Source organism: Andrena cerasifolii, chromosome 11, assembly GCF_050908995.1.
Source record: "Andrena cerasifolii isolate SP2316 chromosome 11, iyAndCera1_principal, whole genome shotgun sequence".
Taxonomy (NCBI): Eukaryota; Metazoa; Arthropoda; class Insecta; order Hymenoptera; family Andrenidae; genus Andrena; species Andrena cerasifolii.
In genome coordinates this window covers 8,455,014-8,477,381 of record NC_135128.1, presented here as the reverse complement: position 1 = coordinate 8,477,381, position 22,368 = coordinate 8,455,014, and the positions used below count along the sequence as shown (strand labels likewise).

The 22,368-nt window shown below is 49.4% G+C and overlaps 1 protein-coding gene across 1 annotated transcript in view; it reads right to left on the bottom strand.

Annotated features, from left to right (window-relative positions):
* The window catches only part of LOC143374853 (uncharacterized), a 69,664-nt gene that overhangs the window by 13,280 nt on the left and 34,016 nt on the right, over positions 1-22,368 (bottom strand). The window contains exons 2-3 of the mRNA XM_076823387.1: positions 7,007-7,219; positions 5,722-5,860 (exon numbers count right to left, since the gene is read on the bottom strand). Coding sequence (XP_076679502.1) covers positions 5,722-5,860; positions 7,007-7,219 — 352 coding nt within the window. The remainder of the gene's footprint in view (positions 1-5,721; positions 5,861-7,006; positions 7,220-22,368) is intronic.

Here is a 22,368-nt window from a genome sequence, read left to right as displayed (position 1 = left end):
CCAGCAGTGATCCGCGGTGACCAATGGTTTCTTTGAACCGATTGGTTTCTTTGAAGCGTCAGAACGCCCGATCGGCTATCGCGCCGCGAGCCGCCGCGGTTATTAATTTTCAGGCCCGTTTCCGCGCGGCTATCAACGCGCCACTGTGTCCGGCTCGGGCTCCAGCCGATTATCGATGGGGGAGCGAACGGAGGAGTGCAGAAGGTGGTCTTTGGCGCCGGTTTAGATATCGCGTTATTATTGCACGGCTGTCGAGTCGATCGACCGTTCAACCGGTCGTTTCCCTAACGTACGACGACTGACGGCATTCCGCGAGTGGAAACGTGGCTGATCGAACGATAGGATTGTCGGCCATTAGAAACGCTGCCGCTGGCCGGTATCGGTGGCCGGGAACGCGCGGGTTAGTTTTGCACCGGCTTGATGGCTGGGGATTACTATAATTGTCAATTACGAGGTGTGCACGGCGCGGAGCAGCAATTACCCAGCGCCTGGCGCCCGAAACCTCGTGGACGCAGGCCAACGGGGCCTTCTGGAGGCGGGCCAGAGAATTCGGCTGCATTTTTCCATTCATAACCGCGCGGCATCTATATTTAGGTCAGCCGTATCGCGCGAATTCGTGGCACGGCGGTATTTTAAGATGAACCGGAGGGCGATGCCTGCCTCGCGCCTGATTCTGGGACTCGTCTGGCGAGATGCTTCGAAGAGTTCGATGAGGATCGAGGCGGGAGCGTTGACTCTCTCGAAACGGAGAGAACGAAGGATAGGGGGTCGTTTTTCCTTTCGAAACGGGCGCGATCGTTACCATTCGGCCACGCTCTCGCGATCTTGAACGGTTAGGATGAAAACGAACGCTACGCTGTGTAAAAGTGCGTTCGAGCACCGAGCGAGGGAATGCAAAGTCTTTCGAAAACGATTCACCAATGTTTGCTCGTTGTGATGGTGGAAAAGTAGCGATAGCTATGTAGTTATTTATTTATTTGTTTATTAATAAACGGGGAAGGGTCCCCATTAGTGTGCGTGATTGGTATTACAGTTAAGACGGACAAATCACAAATTATGCAAGTTACTATGAACCGAGTTTCTGAAGCTGCTTATGTTAACATCAAATAAGTTCGTGCTTTCACAGTATGTATTAGCTACACTACATATGCGGTTTATAAGGTCCGAGTTGATCAATGAGGAAATATACTGCTGGGGAAGAAAAGTACGTGTGAATCTAAACGATCTCACAGGAGCATAGAAGTTAATCAACTGAAGGAGTTGAGGGCAATTAATACGGCTGTTAATAATCTTAAAAAGGAAAAGCAAGTCGGCCTCAGCTCTCCTAAACTCAAGGGATCGTAGGTTCAAACGATTAAGGATTGGGATATAGTCGTGCTCAGTAACTGAGTTATGAGTTAAGTAGTTATGTTTAGTATTTTAGAATTTTTATATTCTGTTACTTTTAAGCTTCAGTTTTGATTGGTTTTGTTTTGTTGCAACGCTGTGTCTCTACTTTGCGTCTTTTACACCTTCTTCTGTCAAAAACGGGTCCTACCCGTTCATATTGAAATAAATAAATTGATAGTATTCACTCTGGGAATAATCTACACTAGCGGTTCTGAAACTGTGGTCCGCGATAAATATTAATATTATTACTTTACATTCGTATGGAAACGTTCCAATAAAAATTTTATAATAGGAGTAGGTGTATTTATTTATTTTTCCCCTCCCTCTAAATTTGAAAGCCGTTGGTGAGCAGTATTAAATAAATATTTGATGCACTTTAGGACTTCAAGCTTTGGGGGCAGGGGCGGATTTGTGTATAGGCGACAAATTTTGAGTGAAAAAAAATAGGAAAGGTTTAAATACAGAGGCAGAGGCAACCTAAAAAACAATTCACTTCTCTTTCATGTAGCGAATTAGCACCTCGACTCTTTCAAATCGAAATACTAGGGGCGCCAAATCTCCAAATCCGCCCCTGCTTGAGTGTCCGCGACAACAAAAGATATTTAAAGGGGTCCGTGGTAAAGAAAGTTAAGAACCACTGCTCCATATTTTAATACCGAAGTTTATGCTGACAACAAACGACTTTCACAGCTAATACTCTTCCCAGCCTCTTCATCCCCACGAACAAAAGAGCAGTTTTATCTGAATGTCGAAAATAGGAGAGCCTCTCTAAAACCACTTTGTTTCTCCATCGACTGATAAGCGTGGAAAGCAGCAGCACCGAGCACCCAGCGACAGGAAAAACAAGAGAGAGGCGCATGGAAGAGCGCAAAATCGCGCCGCCGCTTAATCGAACCGTTCCGCGTACTTGGAACTCGTGAATTATCTTATCGGTTGGAAAACATCGCGATAACACCAGCGTATGCGTAATCGCCGCTGGTATCGGTACAAGAGAGCCGATAAGGCTCCGCAAAGGACGTCTGGACGAGGTGCTAGCGTTCGTAACGCGCAGAAAGCAGATTTTACCGCGCTCGCGTTCCAGTTTGAATGAAAATCGCGCGCAACCCGCGATGGCGATTCGATTCTCCACGGTGGACAGGGGCGAATTTAATAACGCCTTCGCAGGCTCTCCCTCGGCCACTTAGGCACCCAGTAACCCGCCTCTCCGCAAATTGCTATCAATTTGCGAAAGCACGGGTAATTGGGTTGCATAACCGCGATCATAATCCGAGCCGCGCGTCGAGATAGAGTTAAGAAAAAAAAAAAAAAAAAGAAGAAAAGAGAGAAAAAAAGGTGGAGGAAGGCTGAGATATACGGGATCGGTCGCGCGCGTGTCGTCCAGGGAATTATTATTAATACGACTCGCTCGCCTTGGCTCACCCATATCGATCACGCCGATAATCGATAAACACGTATGCGCGTACGAGTATACCTACGCGGGCCCGCCGTCGCAAATTGCAAATCGTTGCCAAATAAGAAAAGCCTCTGGTCGCGCGTGTGCGCCGCGCCATCCGCGAGACGCGCGCACCGCGATCGTCCATCCCCGCGGAAGATGGATCGCCGTTGCGAGACGCTGCGCGTAATTCGAGGCGATTTATTGGCAAAATCGCGAGATTTATCGGCCCATTAAGCCGGGGTAATTATGCAAATTCGATGGTTCGTTTCAATTCGCGCCGCGGACAAGAGTCTTTATTCCCCTGCGAGGCGGCTGCCGCCGATTCTCCGCGGACGCGCGTGGCGTACCTTCCAAGAGAATCGATCGCGTGCAACGAATGGATCGATCCCACTTTGCTCTTTCGGCGCCACTAGCCCCGTATAGAGTGGCTCGTATTTTTGAGGCTCGCTCAGGATAGTTTCGCAAGAGATCCAAGGATGTTTCACCTAAATCGTTGCGAAAGGCACTGCAAGATTTTCACCGCAGCCTAGCGCAACGTTCGAAGCGTTCTCCACTCTCGAGGAATTCGGAGTCAGCGTGTCCCGGAGGCTTCCTCGCCGCGGCGGCATTATTCCCCGAGGTAAAAAAGCGAGCAGCAGCCGGCATCGAGCTATTCTCGGGGTCGATGTATCGCGTCGAGACGAGACTCCCTCGAGGCTGGTACAAAAATAATTTACTAGACAGAAACAACACCCCATTGGCGCCGGTTTCGTCGGGATTCCATCGCGATGAGCCGTTCACGCTCTGCTCGCGTGCTCGTCCCGAGCACGTGCTGCCGGGCTCTTCTTTTCTTTGCAAACAACGCGCCAGCTTACTTTGCTAATCGGCAATGAAAGGCTCGCGGAAAAATGCGCCCCCTTTAGCCGCGGCCCGTGCAGCACGCCTCCACTTTCTAGCAAATATCCGAACCCGCGAGAAAGTCGATTTCTTGAGGCAACAATGTGGACACGCGTCATTGGGAAACGAATTAGCACTTCGACTACCGTGCTGCATCTGGAATGAAGTTCGAGCTGCAGCCACAATGTGCACTTACATACAAACCACCTGCCTCGAAAGCGCTGAATTCCTCGGATAACAGTGGCTCATATTTTAATCGTATCAAGTCCTTCCAGCTGTCACAGCGTTTGACAATGATTCAGCCCTGATCTTAATTAACAGTGGCGGATTTGGCGGCCGATGAGCAGAGTTTGGCATTGAAGGGAAGTTCCAGTCTAAATATCGTTTTTTTTTATTTCATTCTTCGAATGTTCAAACTTTTAAGAATACGTGTTTCAATTCACGAAGTTATAGACATTTGAGTAGCGGCAAATGCATGGGTAACACCCGGCCACTCAGTGCTCACGCAAAACTTTAAACTTTAAACTCGTTTTCACAGTGTTCTTAAAATCGGTGGAACCTGTATCTCGAAAAGTTATTATCCGATTCGACTGCAACTTTTTCATTTTGAAGAATATACTTGTGGTTCGTGGACGAACCATTAAAATTTAATAAAAATTGAAAATTTGTAATTTTTAAAGGCGTTGAAAGGTCGAAAAATATAAGGAAAAAGTGATTTCAAAATTCAAATGTTGTATTTTCTCAAAAAATGTCATTGTTTGCAATTTTTAATGGTCAGTCCACGAGCGAGTTTCATGCCCTTTCATAATCTGGCACTGTTTTTTATTTCAGACCAATGGTTTATGTGCTACAGATTCCGCCGTTTTGGATTAATTTTTTTGACGCCTCGACTTTAACGACTCCCCAGTGCCGTCAGCAATGTTTAATTATAAAACAAAAAAATTACTTCTATAGTTTAAAACATCCTTAATGCAAATCAAAAACTCCCATTAATCACCTATTTTATGGGCTTTAGATCGGAACAGCTCCTTAAATGAATAAATTTGTATTCGAAGGATCTCGAATAAGAATTGGGAATAAAATGAAGTTATTCGAGAAGAATGAATAATTTTACGCCCAGAAGGATGCCCAGGGCCCCATCTTCCAAAAAAAAAATTATGATTTTATCTATATCCTTTTTTGTTTCCCATAATTTTCATACCACGCGTCCGTAAATTTATTTATAATTCTGTTATGTACACAGGGTGTCCCAGAAAGTGAGCGACCTGTGCCTTTTCCCGTAAATCCGCCACTGTCAATTACCCCAGCCTCTCAGTAGAAACTGCTTGCTACTATCGTTTATAGTTAGCCGCGCGAAGCTATCATTCGCGCTGAGGCGACAGTCGAATCGTTCCTCTTAACTTCTAGCCTACTTATTCGCGGCAGGGAAGTCGATTGGCGCTCGGACGGTCGTTAACGATGCGGCCCGCGTCGGGGGGTAGCTGCGAATCTCGCGCCCCGGGACCGAGTTTTGGCAGAGATCGCCGGTATTACACGGATACTTTTACATAACGATTTAGGTCGTTCGCACCGGCCGCGACGCGGAACACGTCGCCCGGCTGAGAAACTGCCAGCGACCGCCTGAAATGTCTTCGCCGTTTCGTTGCCAACCAGTTTCTTTTTCCCGTCCCGATCCCCCTACCATCGCGCTAGCGCGGCGATCCCCTCGAGATTAGCCCCGCGACGAGCGGCCGCCGTTCTATATTTTTCCGCGGGCAGCTTTATCCAGCGGACGGGGAGCGTGCACGCGTGCCAATTGCGCGCGGAGGTTTTTCAACCCGCCGAGAAAAATCTAGATAAGAATTATTTGCAGGAACGACAATCTTCCATGCTCTTATCGAGCTGGTACTCGTTATTTTTACCGGCCAGCCGAGATAAGAGAGCCGCGACCGCGATTCCACGCTACCGCTTGTTCGTGCGCGGCTGGCGTCGCGCCGGGCGCGACGCTACCCTGTCGGCAGCTATGGCTTTACGAGGCTCACCTTGATGTCCAGATGGGCCACGTTCAGGGAATGCAGGAAGGCGATTCCGTGCAGGATCTGTTTCAGCAGTCTGGCGACCTGCCGCTCCTCGGGGATCTCGTCTTTGTCCAGGACCATTTGGAGCTCACCACCGGGCGCCCTTCGGGGGTAGAACAGAGAGATTACTGGATGATTTTATTATTGTAGAGCATGGGGGATGATAAGTACAAAGGGTGCTTCTAAATAATTGGCTGTGTCTTCTGAAGAAATACTCAGTGGGCAAATGGTAAACCCGAACACCGAGGTATTTGCTGGTTTCGCTTGTCCTGTCCTCCCGCGATATTGTTAGATGATGTGATTAGCTATGTTTAGTACTAAGGAAACTATCACGACGGAGAGCAGCGCGCAACCTCGAAGCTAAGGGTCGTGAAATGTTTTTGTAGCTCTTACTATAATTTTACGCTTGAGTATTTTGAGTCTATAGTGCATTAAAACTATACTACCCTACAAAGCACAATTTTTTTTAATAGATCGGTTACTTGATTCTAAATAAAATCACGGGGTTACTTTGTATATATACATGTTCGGATTTGTTTTATTTGAAAGTTCTTAACTTCTGTCCATTTGGGGTAATTACGAACAGCATGTATGGGACTATTACGGAGAATGGCATTTACTCTTTTCTCTTTGCATTTCGAAGTTTGTTATGTGTCCAGTACCTCGGAACTATATCAGGAAGAATATACGTAAATATTCGTTGAAAGATCTTGAGATACCCGTGGTTAAAAATAAAAGCCTTTCAATCCGTCACGCAGCAAATAAATATTCAATCCCACGAGCAACCAAAATTCAATTAAACAGGAAGAAAAACTGTGTCAGACCTACAGCGGGGAAGAAAACCAGTGTTTAGTAAAGATCAAGAGATCTTTGAGCAACCGTTCGCATTTACCCCACTAGCTACGGGTAATTGCGATCAGAAACAGTATTGTTTTTCTTTCAAAAAATGATTTGTTGATTTAAGTATCTATAATTCTTTTTATTGCCTTTGTAGACAATTAACCAAAGTTCATTTATCTATTAAGTAAAACTGATTAGAGTCAAGACTTTCGATTCAATTTAATTTTAACCTCAAGTGCTCGTAATTCCCCTACTCTCCCTACTCATAGAATTGTGTCGCTGAGGCATTCGATATAATATAGCGCCTTTGGAAACACGCTGTATTTATTCGAAGCCTCGATAACGCTCGCTGGAATTTGCCACGAGGGAGATTGCGATCACCCTGCGGTGGATAAGCAGGCAGACTTACAGTTCCAGAACCAAGACCATCTCGGTGTTCGTCTCGAACACCTGATGCAGGGAGACCAGTCGCGAGCAATTCGCCGCGGCATCCAGCACCGCGACCTCGTGCAGCGCCTCCACCCTCAGCTCTTGTGCTCGTCGCCTCTTCCTCAGGAACTTGGCTGCCCACTGCCTTCCGCTGGTCCTCTCCCGACATCTCCTCACCGTCGCGTACTTCCCGCTGCGAACAGAGAGAGCACGGTCGCCGTTAGAACCGGCCGAAAGCTGCGCCCAGAAAGAGCCACCCATTCAGAATTAAATGGGTGGTAGAAATCAACGATCTCTCCCGAGCAGAGACGCGCGTAGCCGCGAGCGTGACGGCGGAGCGCGTTACGAGTGAAGTAACGTTGCGCGAGGAAGTTGTACGCGAGCGCGTAAACGCTTTACTTTCGCTCCTCCCCATTATCGGGCAAGAGGCTGGCTCGCTTTTTCTAATTACGCCTAATGCATGGAAATCCGCCGCCACCCGCATCAATTTTCCACTCGGTAAATAACAAATGGTCTACATTGCCGCGGGCTCGCCAGGCGATACGTCGCGATCCCTCCGAGATACGGGGCAACCATCTGCATTGCCAGAGCCTTGTAATCCGATGATCTAAACAGCCTCTAGAAAGCGAAGTTGCGCGGCCAATGCTCCTGGTCGACTCTCCGCCACGGATCCTGGGGAACAGTGGTGAAAGCACCGGGCGCCGATCGTTTCTTTCGCGTGCGCGCGCGTTTTTTCGCTCCAAATGATCCGCCGTTGCGACACCTGCCCCCCTTGATCTTTCAGATTATGATTGGGAGCGAGAGAAGCTGGAGGGACTAGAATGCGCGCGCCACGAATGCTGGATAATGAACGTCTCGTAATCAGATGACCAGTGGCGGAACGGCCAGGGTGTCAGCTTAGTCGATGGCAAGCGGGACAATTAAATGTCAGAAAATATAAGTTATTAAATATAGGTTTATTTATTACACAAAAAGAGTGACCCAAGAATGTGGCATTTTTCGCCTCTTTTTGGTCCCACGATTTTGGAACTGAATTTTATTCGAAACGATACCTTATGATGAGACATCAATCACACGAAATTTTCAAGTTGAGGTGATAATTAGTTTCTGAGATGTGGGAGGCGTAATGGTCGATTCAATATGGTGGACGATGTATTAAAAAAACACCCACTACACAGACATTTATATTTCTTGATTTTTATTTTTTTGTGAATTTTGAAAATCTAAATTCATATTCGCAGTTAGCAACTAGCAAAACTCCTGGAAATAATTGTTTAAATTATCGGACTGACATAAAAGTCGGTGCATCGAAGCGTATGGGCTGACGCGTTAACTAATTTTCACTTCTTTGACCTCAGTTGAGATTAGTTGATTGAATTTTCAGTTGACATTAGTTGACTGAGTTTTCAGACACTAATGTCACCTCAACTTGAAAATTTCGTGTAATTCATGTCTCATCATATGGTATCGTTTGGCATAAACTTCAGTTCCAAAATCGTGGGAGCAAGAAGAGGCGATTTCTTGGATCACTCTTTCACTTGGACCTACTTGCCACTTAGTATTTTTTTAATATTTTATTTCTTTCTTATAAAAACTAAATGATAACATTAGGGGTTGTCCTTAAATTAGGTAAGGCTTTTTGTGTGGGAAGGGCGTTAGAATTTCTTACGTTTTCTTACAAAGAGGGCCGAGTTCGCTGACGCGAAGCCGAGTTAAATGAATCATACCTCTAAACCTTTAAAAGAATTTTAATAACTGCAAGAATGGAATGTAAAAATATTACGTAAGTAGCGGAAGTGGTTGGAATATAAATTCTTACAAATTCTGATACCGAGGGAGTAAGAATTCGCCAAAATTACCCTTACGTAATTTAAGAACGGCCCTTATAGTTGCGGGCCCTTCGTCTCCTCGTAACCAATATTTTTAGACCCAGCCCTCCGCTGCGGATGACTACCAAGGTACAAGTTACACGCCAAAGAGACTACATATCACGAAACAAGCTTCGCCATCCCATAGAGGACTAATCAACACCCACCACCGACAGTCTCCCGTCGCATCAGGCTCGATACAAATTGTCGCAAGAGGATCCGCACGGTAACTCGACCGCGGAGACCGCTGTCAGCCGTTTCTCTCGAAAAACTTTGACGTTGCAAAGGACAGCCGTGGGGGGAAGAAGGGACGGGGCTGCAGGGCCATCGGTGTAAGCGTCATTAGAGGGTATTGTTCGGAGGACGGTGTCCCACAGAGCGGCTGGAGGAGCGAGTCGATGCGCCGCTTGTTCGAGGGGTCGTCAATGACCAAGGTATTCCTGTTCGAGCACACGGGAGCGTCGCTGCACGCTGATACTTCCGAGTAAAAAGCACACTGTCCGTCCGTTTAATTGCCCACGGCCATAAAACAACAGCGGACGACTGGGTTGCTGATTTCGTAGCCGGAGAAATTTTACGGCCCCCCTGGCAGCGTGAGATCATCGACGCAATTATCGGCGGCATTAGCCTGGATCTGGCTGGCCGGCTACGAAGGGGGTAACCCGCAAAAATCCGCGATACCTTGATAGAGCTCGTAGCGCTCGCGTGAGCCCGGCTTAAGGATTTTTGCCGAGTTATCCTTCCAGCGTTCTGGGTATCGACGCCGACACTTTTCAAGCCGGCAAACTGGTTGCTGGACCGACGTCGCGGAACGACCCGTTGCTGCGCTTGAAACCCGGTCCGCGAGCAGTGAGAACCACGGCTCGTCTAGGTATGTAGGTTGGCAAATGCCAATACGAACGGACGACCGTGGGCAGCCTCTATCGAACGCGTTATCTGCGTTCTAATTGCCGGCTGTTAGGCACTTTTCCGACGAGACGCGACCAGTGGGTAGCTACTACTGTTGCTCTGGGTTAGGGCATGACTCAGAAGAGTTGTGTGCTTTTAGTGAAATTCAGGTTGAAACAGAGAAGCCGGCTAGTGTAGGGGATTACAACAGTGTCGGCATGAATTTTAGGGGTCGATTCGTTTCTCCGTACAGGCTGTAGGAGCGTGCTTCCACTAACGGTCACGCATAATTTTTGGCCTCGATTTATCGCACCACCTGTTGGCGGCCGTGCAGCTGCCTCCTCGGTATTACGGGGAATTTGTTCGCAGGCGTAACGAACGCAGAGTTCGCAGGTGCTAGCTCGGGGGGACGAAAGATACAAATTCGATTTATCGCGCTCTGCTTGGTGCCCCTCGCAAAAACCTACTCGTCATCGCGGCGCGAGCGTCGATCTCTGTTCGAACGATTCACAGATGAACGGTACAGGGGGACAAGTCCCTTCTGCGATTCTATGAAAATCTCCGCTGAAGATTTGAATGAAAATTTCGCGTGGAGATAGTGGGTCTTTATTGGATACTCGAGGGGATCACCTGGAAATGAGGGACTCGTTTCGTGGAAGATCACAGGGTAGACCGTGGCAGAATCGAACGTGTAATATCGCGCGAGGGTTGCCCAAGAACCAAGAGGCACGGCTGCATCGCGTTTCCAAGACAAATTAGGCTCCAAAGGTGGATGCGATTTGTTCGGTGAACGCGGGCGATCTTTACGAGAATCGTGCATACGCGCCGGTAACAACGGAGCGTGGGAGTTCGACCTGGGCTCGACCAGAGAAATCGAGATCACGTGCATAGCAATGCAGCCACGACGCGCGCTCGCCCCGCTGCGTTCACTTCCTCGACTTCTGAACTTGTTTCCTAGCGTTTGCCTCCATTACGTAAACCCCCATCGAGCGTTTCCCCCTTTTGCGAGCGATCGCATTCCTCTGGCCCGACAGGATCGTAACGATCCCGCGAGACGGTTTCCCGAAAGGCGACGAGTCGCGGCCTTCTGGAACCGAGCTAATTGAATCGTAGGGGACGATTCGCGGGGCAACAGACGTTCCCGGAACGAGAGTTGCGATTAATGGCGCAACTGTAAATCCGATATCACCCGCGACAGCCACGGTGTTATTATCACGATGGGGATCCCCGATGTCGCGAGGAAATTAGAACCCTCGAGAGTAAATGAAAGCCCAAGTAACCCCCGATTACCACGAATCTCCCCCTCCCCCAATGCGATTGCCTCTCCCCTCTTGGACGTGGGATCTCGTTACGTTCCTTCAGGGAAGCAATCGTCCGTTTCGAGTGGCTACTATTCTATAGCCGCTTCGATCTCTCGTTTACAGTGTAAACCTTCCAAAGGGATGCTGGACGCCCCCTGCACCGATTAATGGGTAGCCAGAATTGTGTGCATCGAAGAGGGTCGCGGTGATCGCAGTTAATGCCGGGATTAGAAGTTCGAGGGTTGAAAACGAGCCACGTCGGACGTGGCTGTCTGCCGCTGCCTCGAGTGTCGAAGCTGAAAGTAGCACGCAATGGAAACTCGACTTTCGTTTAAGGAAGCACAAATTCCCGCGAATGCAACTTTCTTGGGCCAGATTGAGGCATAATAAAGTTTCATTAGCTAGAGTATTCGTGGCTGTACAAGCCTGAAATGGAACGAACTACCATCCACTCGAATAACCAACATTGTGGATGGAGGATGGGAGTCTCTGGGCCCGACGAAAGGAGAGGCCCCGTGTACAGCGGCGATGGAAGAAACCGAGCCTGATCTACGGGTTTCGACGAGAAATCACGAGGCCCCGACGCTGCCAGGGCCCCGATGCTTCGGATTTCTCCACGGAAATGCAAAGCAGCTGGTTCGAGGCAACCTAGTGCGTGCACGGCCACGTCGATTCTTCTAACGAGCTCGGCGACGTCCTTTTGGTCACCGCGCTCTCCATTAACGAGCGATCGAAGAAATCATGCTCGATGCTCCGTTTAATCCTTCCGGTCGAAAGCAGCGCGCCCCGTTTCATTACTCTTCGTTTACCAATTCGTTCAGCAGTTCGAGGAGCATCCAGTGCCTAATGACGACTGCGATTAGTGTGGCACTGCTCCTGGCGAGTGATGAACCTTGAAGCCAAGGCATTTAAACCAAGCCTTTCTCGCAGGATGTCTATCCGAGTGTTAAAATATCACTGGCTTCATTTCTCTCCAGAATGCCTCGCCTCTCCCCGCGTTTCCGCGTTTCGTTGCGCAACGACCGTCGATCCTTTAATACTTTAATCCGTCGCCAATGCGCCGTCCGAGCCGCCATCCATCGCGAACGCTTCCTGGACAGAAGCGCTGCCAAAAACCTGGCAAACCACTCACGGAGAGGACATCAGCGGTGCAAGAAGTCGACGCGCGATTACGGCGGATTTATCCACCTTGGTGCCACTTTTCGCGGAGCCCGGTGAGAGAGGAAGACGAATCTTCACGGGGAACGATTGTTTTTGCAACCGCTAGCGTCGTTAGAAGGTAGGCGAGAGATTTGCTGGAATAGCCAGGCGGCGAGGAAGGCCTCTTCGAGGAGGTCCGACCGCGAGGAGCGTGTTTAAACCGCCACGCTACACTGTGGCCAGCTTCGGAGAAGATTCTGAAGGGAGGAAGTATCTGCGAGGTGGCAGAGACGTCAGAAGGTAGCGCAAGAAGATCGAAGCGATGACTTTGTGGGTTCCGGGGGCACCGCAAGCAGAAGACCCAATTTTCCGCACCAAGAGACAAAAGGTCGCGTCGAGGGACCGATTGAAGGAGTTCCTTTGTTTTACAGAAGCCATCAACGGCACCGAGCAGCGGTTTCGACTTTACGAGCTCCTCGAGCCATTGTGCAGCGCCGATAGAGCAGCCAACACGAAAGTGTACCGAGCAGGAACTGGACCGTTCCACTGTCGTGCTTCTCTGCTTAAAGAAACTCCAGGTGGCTTCCTGATCCTCAATCTTCCCGGCTGATACGATTGAAGGATACCAGGGTGTGTTCAGAGGCCAAGGAAGCCTACGCTGAACATTCGGTTGAGCGTTGGAGTTCAGCGTTTCACGTCTTCGTCGTGGAACAATCGTACCCTGCTCGGTGCGTTCTCAACCGGTCGTTGAAAATGTCGTGGGACCAACGAAGATCGGTCCATTCGACGGCAGTTTCGCGGACGCCCGCGTTTAACGTTTAACGACAATACTTTCACTATGTTTGTTTCTCTGAAGCAGCGGCAGGTACACGTTATTATTCCTCCGAGGAGCCTCTCGCATCCGTGTCGAGGCTTAAAGCGTGGTTACGACTCCAGCCGTCCCGTTTTCGTCCGCGGAACTCCGCGCAGCGATTCCCGCGCTCCGTTCCCTTCTCTATCCCGGCTGGAGCTTCGGTTTCGCGAATCATCCAATTACCGCGGATCGAGTCCCTGCCGCTTTTTCGCCGCGGAATAAGGTTCTAACCGAGACTGAACGCGGTAGTGCCGCAAACTCCATAGAAAGTGTACACTTTCACCGTGATGTCTCTCGCGCACGGTTCGAGGAGTCTCCTTCGAGCTTGCGCCCGTGACACCGCGGAGCGGAGGAGATAAAGAAGGCTGTAGCCGAGGCGGAGGATTTCGGTTGCCGAAGGAGGCTGCCGGCTGCTATCGGACAGGTTCTCCAGCCTCTGCTATGCATCAGGACCGGAGTTCTCTTCCACGCGAAGACGTTTCGATGGCGGGGCTCCTAAACGGGACATCCGTCGCTCTTCCCACGACCGGGGATCAACCGCGGAGCTCGGAACGGCGCGTTACTTAAAACTGCCGAGCGTAGACCCATTAAAACTGTATATGTAGCCTGGTGCAAGATCAACGACCCAGGGTCAAGAGAGGAGAGGCAGGGAATAGCCCAGAGTAGAGCGTTAAGTGCTCGTTGCCCTCTTGGTGTAGCGCGGCGGACCAGGAAATCGGCGCTAACACCGGGATCAGAGTCTACGTCGTGCAACACAGCCTTCTGTGTATCCTTTAAGGCATCCATTAGCTTCCTAACTACTAAACACACCGGTCGGTCCGACGACCTCGCTTGTACCCCGGCGACCAGTCCGCGAGGAACCCTCTTCCACCTCTTCCACGGGAGCTTCGCCTTTTTTATATCTCTTACTCTTCTGTCTTCGTCCTCCTGCCGCTCTCCGCCGCCTCGTCCTTCTCCGCCTTCTTGCCTCCTTCCTGCAGCCTTCTTGTCCCGATACCGACGTTCGAGGGTCATCGACATCCGCGGCCGGAGACATTGTACGCAACGCTGATGCTCGGTTATCACGGTTACCAGCTTGGCCACGCACCTTGCGCGGCTTAATATCCAACTTACTACCCGTGTCTCTCCATTCCTTCCACTAGCCTCCGAGACTAGTTCTCTGGCTCTGCTAGCTTCTAGCGAATACAAATTTCATGGCTTCTCCTGCGTCGTTCCTTCGCGAGGGGCTATTCAATCTTCATCTATTATTCGAGGACCTAAGATAACGCTACCTGTTCACAAGGTCACGTTTTGCTTTGAAGGGGTGAAGAAGGTGGAATGAAAGAAGGTCCCTAAGTCCCAGAGCACTGGTCCAAGGCTGCAGTGCTCGTCGAATCCTCGTTCGAAAGAGAAATCTAGGGTAGGTCAGAAAAATATCATCAGGGTGCCCCTGAGAGGAGGCGGTTGCGCAACGTTGTGTAATCGGCTAACGAGCCGCGAACGCAACTGGAACGAATTTCACCGTGTCGGTAACGCCGGTCCCGGTTGCAGCAGTTGCACAATGGATTTGCATTCGAGGGAGCACCAAACGCGGTGGACGCCGCGCGGCCCGGTGTACCTAACCCGCCGCGTCTAGCTATCCGCTAATTTCTTTAATTACCACCGGCCACGGGGATAATTAATGGCCACCAGAGGCAGCGAGTCGTTCTGGTTTCCGTGTTGCAGGCCCCTTAATGAGATAAGCCTAGCCCCGTCGCGTGGCATCCGATCCTTCGTGAATTAAGTGGTTCGCGTGGAATCGAGAGCCCCTCGACCGCGAAAACACCGTCCAGCGGCTGGCAGGCTTTTTTTTATTCCCAAACTGGTCAAGCGCGACATTTTAAGAGCACTCTCGCGTGTTCCTTACGCGACGCATAATTACTTTCAACGAACGATGAAGCGTCCCCTCCGCGAGTTGCTACGCTCCATGGTAAAAAGAAGCCTGGGAACGTGCTCGCACCTCCTTTTGGGCCAACTTTAAAACGAAACGAGGCGAGCTGAGGATCTCAGTTTCTGGAAACATAAACCTTCGTGGTCACACTTTCTTATAATCACAAATTGGCAAATGGGCTTCACTGCACCCCAGCGTCAGTTTTGAGTTACCATTTTCGTATTTTTTAATCCTTTAACTTTTCAGTGATAACTGTGCATTTGTCTTTTTCCAGAAATATAAATTTATAGCTGAAGAAAATTGTTGTGGAAAAAGCGAATCTTCTTGTTAAAATTCACCAAATTGTCAAATTTTATTATCGAGGTCTAAAAATTTACAGAAACATTGGCCAAGACATATACTTCTGGAAGAAAAGTGCCTAGGGTGCGATACACCCCGTGTGATCACGAAGGGATGATTTCTCCGATCCTACCCCTGGAGATTTGAAGAACGTGGTCAATTACATCCTCTATAGCTCCTTCAGAATGATCATTCTTACACGTTTTACACACAGCATGGTTTGCCAGCTAATCGTTGCTTGAACGATGGCAATTAGAGTAATGCTCGCCAGAAGAGTGCCCGAGGTAATCGTTAGACGCGAAGTCTAGTCTTGGATGGGTTCGCGAGGCAGGATAAAGAAAGACTCCTCTCCAACAAAGTTCTCCTGGCTGATTTCCATATCATCCAACGGAAAGGCGTTATTGCGAACGAGGCGGACACGTTCGCTGCCTTTCCGTCGATTGTCGCTCGTTAACGCCATTGTGCTCGGTGGCATCGACGCGCTGTGCCACGCGTTACGCAACGCACGCACTTGATACGGCTTGCGGCTGTCCAGGATGAATCGAGAAAAATAGGATGAATATCGTGTCGCGAGCCCGTCGCTGCCATTTAAAATGTCGCCGACCGACAGGCGACTAGGCCTCGCCGAGGAGGAGCTCGATACCGAGATTATCCACCGCGATTACTGTACAGGGTGTAGAAAGAGACGTGGCCGCGTCCATGGATGGGTCTACGAGTCCGAAGTGCCTGGAACTGAATTTCTTCCATCGAATACAAGGTAGGTACGTGTTTCAGGTTCGTAGGATTCTGTGCAGGGTGCACTGTTGCGCAGATTTGCATGAGAAAGAAGTGGAAAAAAGAGGATTCCATTGGCGAGGGGGATGGTAATTTTCTTAGGCGAGCTTGTTTTCCGCACGGCATCCTCGCTGACCCTTGGCCTCGGCCATCTTCCAGCTTCCGATTCCTCACGGATGTCACGAGGGAACAAAGGAGCAGCAGACCCAGCTCTCTTAAGCAGGCATTTGGATTCCATGCTTCGTTCAGGGTCGTACGAAGTGGAATTCAGCTTAGGGTAATGTCACGTGCGCGACGCGGAGAAGCAACGAATTCACCGAGCCCGCCGACCGGTAATCCCGCCCGCAAAAATGTCTTTCGCCTCGGCAGTACGTGCTAGAGGTGACTTTTATCGTTCTTGCGCAGATCCAGGGCATTCCCGCAGACCACCTCGAATCGTTCCATTCGAAGCCCTGTGCGGTCGCGCGCCGCAGAAACTTTTATCCCCTCGCTCGAGGATGGTTATTATTGCGACACGAGATACATCCACCACGACCAGTCGTAGGAACTTGTGCCGTGAATGAATGAATAAATTAATTAAACCATGTATGGATCTGTCGTTGCTGAATAAATGTTGGATCACTATTATTTCTTTGCCTATATCACTTAAGGGGGGATTCTCGTCTAACAGCCCCAAAAGTAACTGACATTTAAGAATTTTTTTTTAAAAAACTGTTGGTCATATTGGATTAAACTGTTTTCGGATATTATTAGGCATCTTTCAACTTGCAGAAAATATTTTTTTATGTCGATTATTCTTATTATTTATTAAGTATTGTGTATTTATTAATTACTAAGTACTGTCATCTGATTGCAATAAAATAGAAGTTTCTTAAAGTTAGATAGTTTACGCTGGGCTTGGTCCACTTTAAAGAAAATAAATGAGAAATTGAAAGAGTTACAAAGTTTGGAAGAAAAGGTAAGTTTTTTCCTTAGACAATTTTTTCACATTATTCTTTATATCGACGGAAAAAGTATTATAAATGAAAACCAAAATTAAAATTTTAGGTCCAGTCCTACATTATTTAACTATAACAAATTTTTCTTCTTTTTGGCAATCAGATGGCTGTGACAGGTGCTACACCTGACGCCAACATCGTCGAAGAGGTTAACACGATTCCACAATAATTAATAATAAAAAAAAATCTACAAGTTTAAAGATGCCTCCTTATATCCCAAAAGAGTTTAATGCAATATTAACAATATTTAAAAAAAAAATCATAAATTTCGGGGGTTGTTAGACGAGAAGGTCCCCTTAAACTAGTCCCTTCGCTGTCACTTCAAATATCAGTGCATCTCCCTACTACCATTTCACTATCACAATCAGTTTCATTCCACTCTATCCTCCACTTCCGATTCAAAATTAAATCAAACCCTGCCAAAACAAGACATAGTCTCCCGCGGAAATTCATCCCCAGTGGTAAGTTTCCTGCGACAGGGACCCATTAAAGCACGCACCCGCGTAGAGGCCTGCCGCAGGTGTGGACTAAGTAGGCAAGCGTCGAGGATTCGCGAGCGTTAAATTAATTACGTAAACGTAGGTGCTGGGAAGCTGGCCGAGCACTCGAATTATCTTGCCAATCGACGTTTCCTCGCAAGTATCCGTGGATGATGCATCGCCTTGCCGTGTCAGGGGTTCGTGCACCGAGAATTTCATCGGTTCCCTCGAGTGAGGGTTCGCGCGGTAGCCCTCCAAAGGTCAGCGGGGGTCTCGCAATTATACAGCGGATAGTCAAAAGGCCGGCTGACCAAACACCGCGAGAACGGCTACCGTGCAGCTCGGCGAGCTCCCTCGGTGCGTTCTCCCAAGGTGGATTTTTATCGAGGAACCGAGCGCGGCGAAACTTTCACGCGAATCGCTGAGTGGCCTTTATCGTTTCTCGCCGGAGAGCAAGCGGTATGATATTTAACCTCCCTCGAGAACGGTTACAAAACGAGCCGTTCTCGTTTCCTCCTTTCCTCGGAGCCTACAGTCCGCGCAAAATCAAGTGGACGCTCGAGACGCCTACCACGAAGGGCCACTTCCAGTTTGCCTGGTCAGCTGCTGGCCTCGCCGAAGAGTAACACGAAAACGGAGCGGAGGCAGGCTCGATTTACTAGCCGAAAGCGAGTTCTGCTGTTACGAAAACGTGGACAGAGCTGCGCGGTTGGAGGAGAGGTTAGGAGAGCCGGGGAATCTGCGAGGCAAATGAGAGGTACCGAGGTCAAGGAGCGAACGTTCGTTTCGCGAACGAAAAGTTATATCGCCAGCGTCCAGGATGCTTCTCGCGTACAGCGCGTCTGACTGCGTCGGCAGACCGCGAGGAATCTCGCCGCGGTGGCGCACGTTTCGCGAATTTCGGGGAACCAAACACCTTCGAGCCGCATACCGGGACCATTTCCACGAACTCGAACGTCGCCTGGCGAATATCGTATATCAAAGGCACGACTATTCGGGCGTCGATCGCGTCAAGTCAAACTAGTCACGATCGTGAAAAACGAGCAAAGTGTTAGCCGGATGGGTGGCTAGGAAGACTGGTACCACGAAAGGGGCCGCGTCGAGGAGAGGAGGATCTCCTGAGCCGCGCAGCCAACTTCCTCCCTGTCAAACCCTGAAATATGGCCGATGCAGACTGACCAGTTTGGTTGCCTTCAAAACTCCCCAATCGACGGCTGCAAATAAACCGAACGGATTCGTTTGATGTCTCGCGGGGACGGGACCAACCCTCCCCGCCCCGTACTTGACCATTTCGAACAGACACAGGGCGGTGGAATTTTCGGGGCCCCGCGAAGCTGCATTCCGAAATGCAAATTGCGTACGGTTACCTGGTAATGTATGAAACTCGCGAAATCGACTGTTATTTTCGGCGATTTTGGCCGCGTGAGAAAAACGAGAGGGACAAGAGGGAGGATGAATATTGCATCGCGGCGCGCACCAGCGAATTACGAAAGAAAGGCGATCGAGGCATCGATTAACACAACGTATCGCTTTAGCAGCGGCCCGAATTCGCCGGCCGTTCCTTGGATGGTCCCGATTTAGCCACGGAACGACGCGAAACGCCAATAAGAGGACACTTTGGTCGCTGTCGGGATTAATGCGCGTCACGGAGCAACGGAGGGGACGGTCGTCGACTTCCAAATTTCGCCCGGGAAAGGAGAAAAAAAAAGGGAGAAGTAGCCGCGGGGCGAAGGAAGAAGGCGCGCGGGGCGTTCGCCGGTGGAACGAGAAAGGAGGAAGCAGGCGAAGAGGAGAGGAGGAACACCCTTGGCGTCCTTCGTCGACCGCCACAGTTTGCTGACCCGCTTCGAAAAGAGGAAAAATCGATGGCGGTCCTGAGAAGGACGGGACGGACGGGTCGATCGAACCGAAATTGATGGACCGGTTGACGGGTACCACGAACCGTGCTTCTTTCGGTGTAAGTTTATCAAGAATTCATCATACGCTTCTACTTCGTTTCCAATCCACAAGTAGCTAAGCGGCACGCGCGATCGTTCGAGATCACGATAACGAATCCAGAGAATTTTCACGCCACGTTGTCGATTAGTTTTAGACAAATCCAGCACCTTCCAGCAACGGTGCAAAAAAAAATCTACGTCGCGTGGCGTCCGCGCGCGAAAAGCGTGGGCGACCGAAAGGAAGCGTCCTCCTGAAAGGCCACTGCCTCGACTCTTCCCTGGATTGCGTAAATCGCGGTGTGCCGACGCGACAACAAACTCGCCAGCCTGCTAAATCCTCTCCGCGGCTCTAATTCCGCGTGGCATTCCGTTCGACCGAAGTGCGCACGCCTCGCGTGACACTTCTTCGGCGCGGCGAGCACCGACCGCGATGATTGCCTCCGAAACGTGGAAACAGACGGAAAGGCGACTCCGCGTTGCGCAAACGGAGAGATTCGAAAAAGTTCGAGGGCGAGCTGTTTTCGAAGCGACGGCCGCGACGGAGGAGCGGGCCCCAGTGGCCTTGCGAGATACGCGGCTGCCAGAAATCGGTGACTAATAATATAAATTAACACCCACATGGATTGCGTCAGAGTGGAGGAAAAGAAGATGGAGGCGGGACGAAGGAGAAAACTCGTTTGTAACCTTTCACTCGGTGCCACGTAGACGGGAGATAATCGTGAAGCAATCTCCCGAGACGCCTTCCGCGCAACGATAACGCGCTATCAGCCCGGCGACACGCTAATCGCGGATGCTTTCTCACAATGGGGAACCCTGTGTCGCCGGTATCTCCGGCAAATAACTCCGCGCGATACGTACCTGCAACAAACACGAAAAGGTTCTCGGTTGGTTTACCGCCTGCAAACCTCGGGCACGGTGAAAAAATACGATCAGTCAAGCCACGCGTTTTCCCTTTCGGACAGATAAACCGACGGGGGAGGGTTCGCCAGGAGGGTGCAACGAACTCTGCTGCACGCGAGTCGCATGCAAATCGTCCCGCCGGGGGACAGAAGAAGAAATTATACGCCGCTTTCCAGGCGAAATTTTCGTTCACTTTCTTATTCCTCTTTCACCTTGAATATTTAAAAAAAAAACAATGAAATTAAGGGGTTATGCCTAGTCAGATTTCGAAAAAGAACGCGATTTTCGGGAATTTTTTGTGGAATATCTACTGTATATTTTTTTACAACTATTCGCTTATTTTAAAGGTACATATATGTAGCAAGTCTTAGTAATTTTGTTGTAGAAAAATATTAAGAAATGAACGAATAACAGCCATTCTCGCGGAAGCTGTTTTGATAAAGGCGCTGTGCGGTGAGCAAGTTTTCTCTGAGCCGAATCAGCTAAAATTAAAAATTCAAAGACATTCTGTTAATATATGGTTGAATTCAGTAGATGAACGAAGGTTTTTACAAAAAGTTGATTTTTGACAAAATGGCGGCCGTTCAAAGCAAAACCATGATTTTTCGATAGGTATCTGATTTGTTCGTTAATTAAAAATACAGTTTTTGTTCAAATAAAAAATCCTTCGTTCATCTACTAGTCTTTGGTGCATAAAAGAAGTCTGTAAAAGTTTAGGCCAATCGATACAGTGTTTTCCGAAATATCTTGCTCACCGATATCAACACAGCTTTCGCGAGAATGGCTGTTATTCATTAATTTTTTAATATTTTTCTGTAACAAAATTACCGAGAGTTGCTGCATATATGTACTTTTAAATAATCGAATAGTTGTAAAAAAATATACGGCAGATATTCCGCAAAAAATTCTTGAAAATCGCTTTCTTCCTCGAGAGCTGACTAGGCATAACCCCTTATGAACGAAATGCAGCTTCGCCATCCCTTGTATTACTATATAGACAAGCAGCTGCCGTACTCGGTTTTCATCTTTGACAAGATATCCTATGAATGATCCTGAAGAATTGAGCCTCGCATTGGCAGATCCTGCAGGAGCGATAGAAAGCGGAGAGCGACCCAGCGGAGGAGGAGCCGAGCAGCAGGCGGGATGCGTTCACGCGAGAAGAGAACGCCGGTTATCCACGACACGTTAGGCCGCGTACGTGTAGGAAGGAGCTATCGAAAATCTCAAATCCCACTAACCTCGTTGGCGAGCTACCAAGCCGATGGTGCACGCCTTCGGTACGGATTTCTTTACGGCCCGCTGGGAATTTATTTCTTCTTTACGTGCGACGGATATATATTCGCGATAGGGGCCGCCGCAGGTAGCCGTTCGCGAGCGAAACGCGAGGAGAACCTGGAGCACCAGGTGTCTCTCGCGTCCGAATGCTCCGCTTCGCTGCAGCACGCGAGTTACCATCGATTCGTTCCCTTTCAGCGGCCATACATGGCCTCTCGGCCTTCTTGTTTTCGTGCGCCGAGAACCGCTCCAGAATCCTTTACCGATCCGAAGAGCCTAAAACACAGCGCCGGGTCCGCGGAAATCGTCAACGTCCGGCTTCGACCGAGCGGGGGCCTCGATTCTTCGAAACGGGCAGGAAGAATTGAACGGAGCCTGCGCCGGGGGGTGTTTAGAAACAAGTGGTCCAATTGCGAGCCCAGCGTGATCAGAAGGGCCCGAAATTGCTCGTGACGTCGCTCCGGTTCATCTCCTCTAGACTGAGCGCAATTAGTCGCGGTGGTTACAAAGCGATCGCCCGGCGAAACTGACGCACGTATTTCCGCGTTCGTCCACGCGAGCGCAAGACGGGGGCATCGATCGCGCACTCACCAGAGCAATCGTTCGCGTTAAACAGATGCTAGAAACTCGGTCGTGTGACGTAACCCGTCGCTCTGCTCGAGACTAACGATTATTACCTTC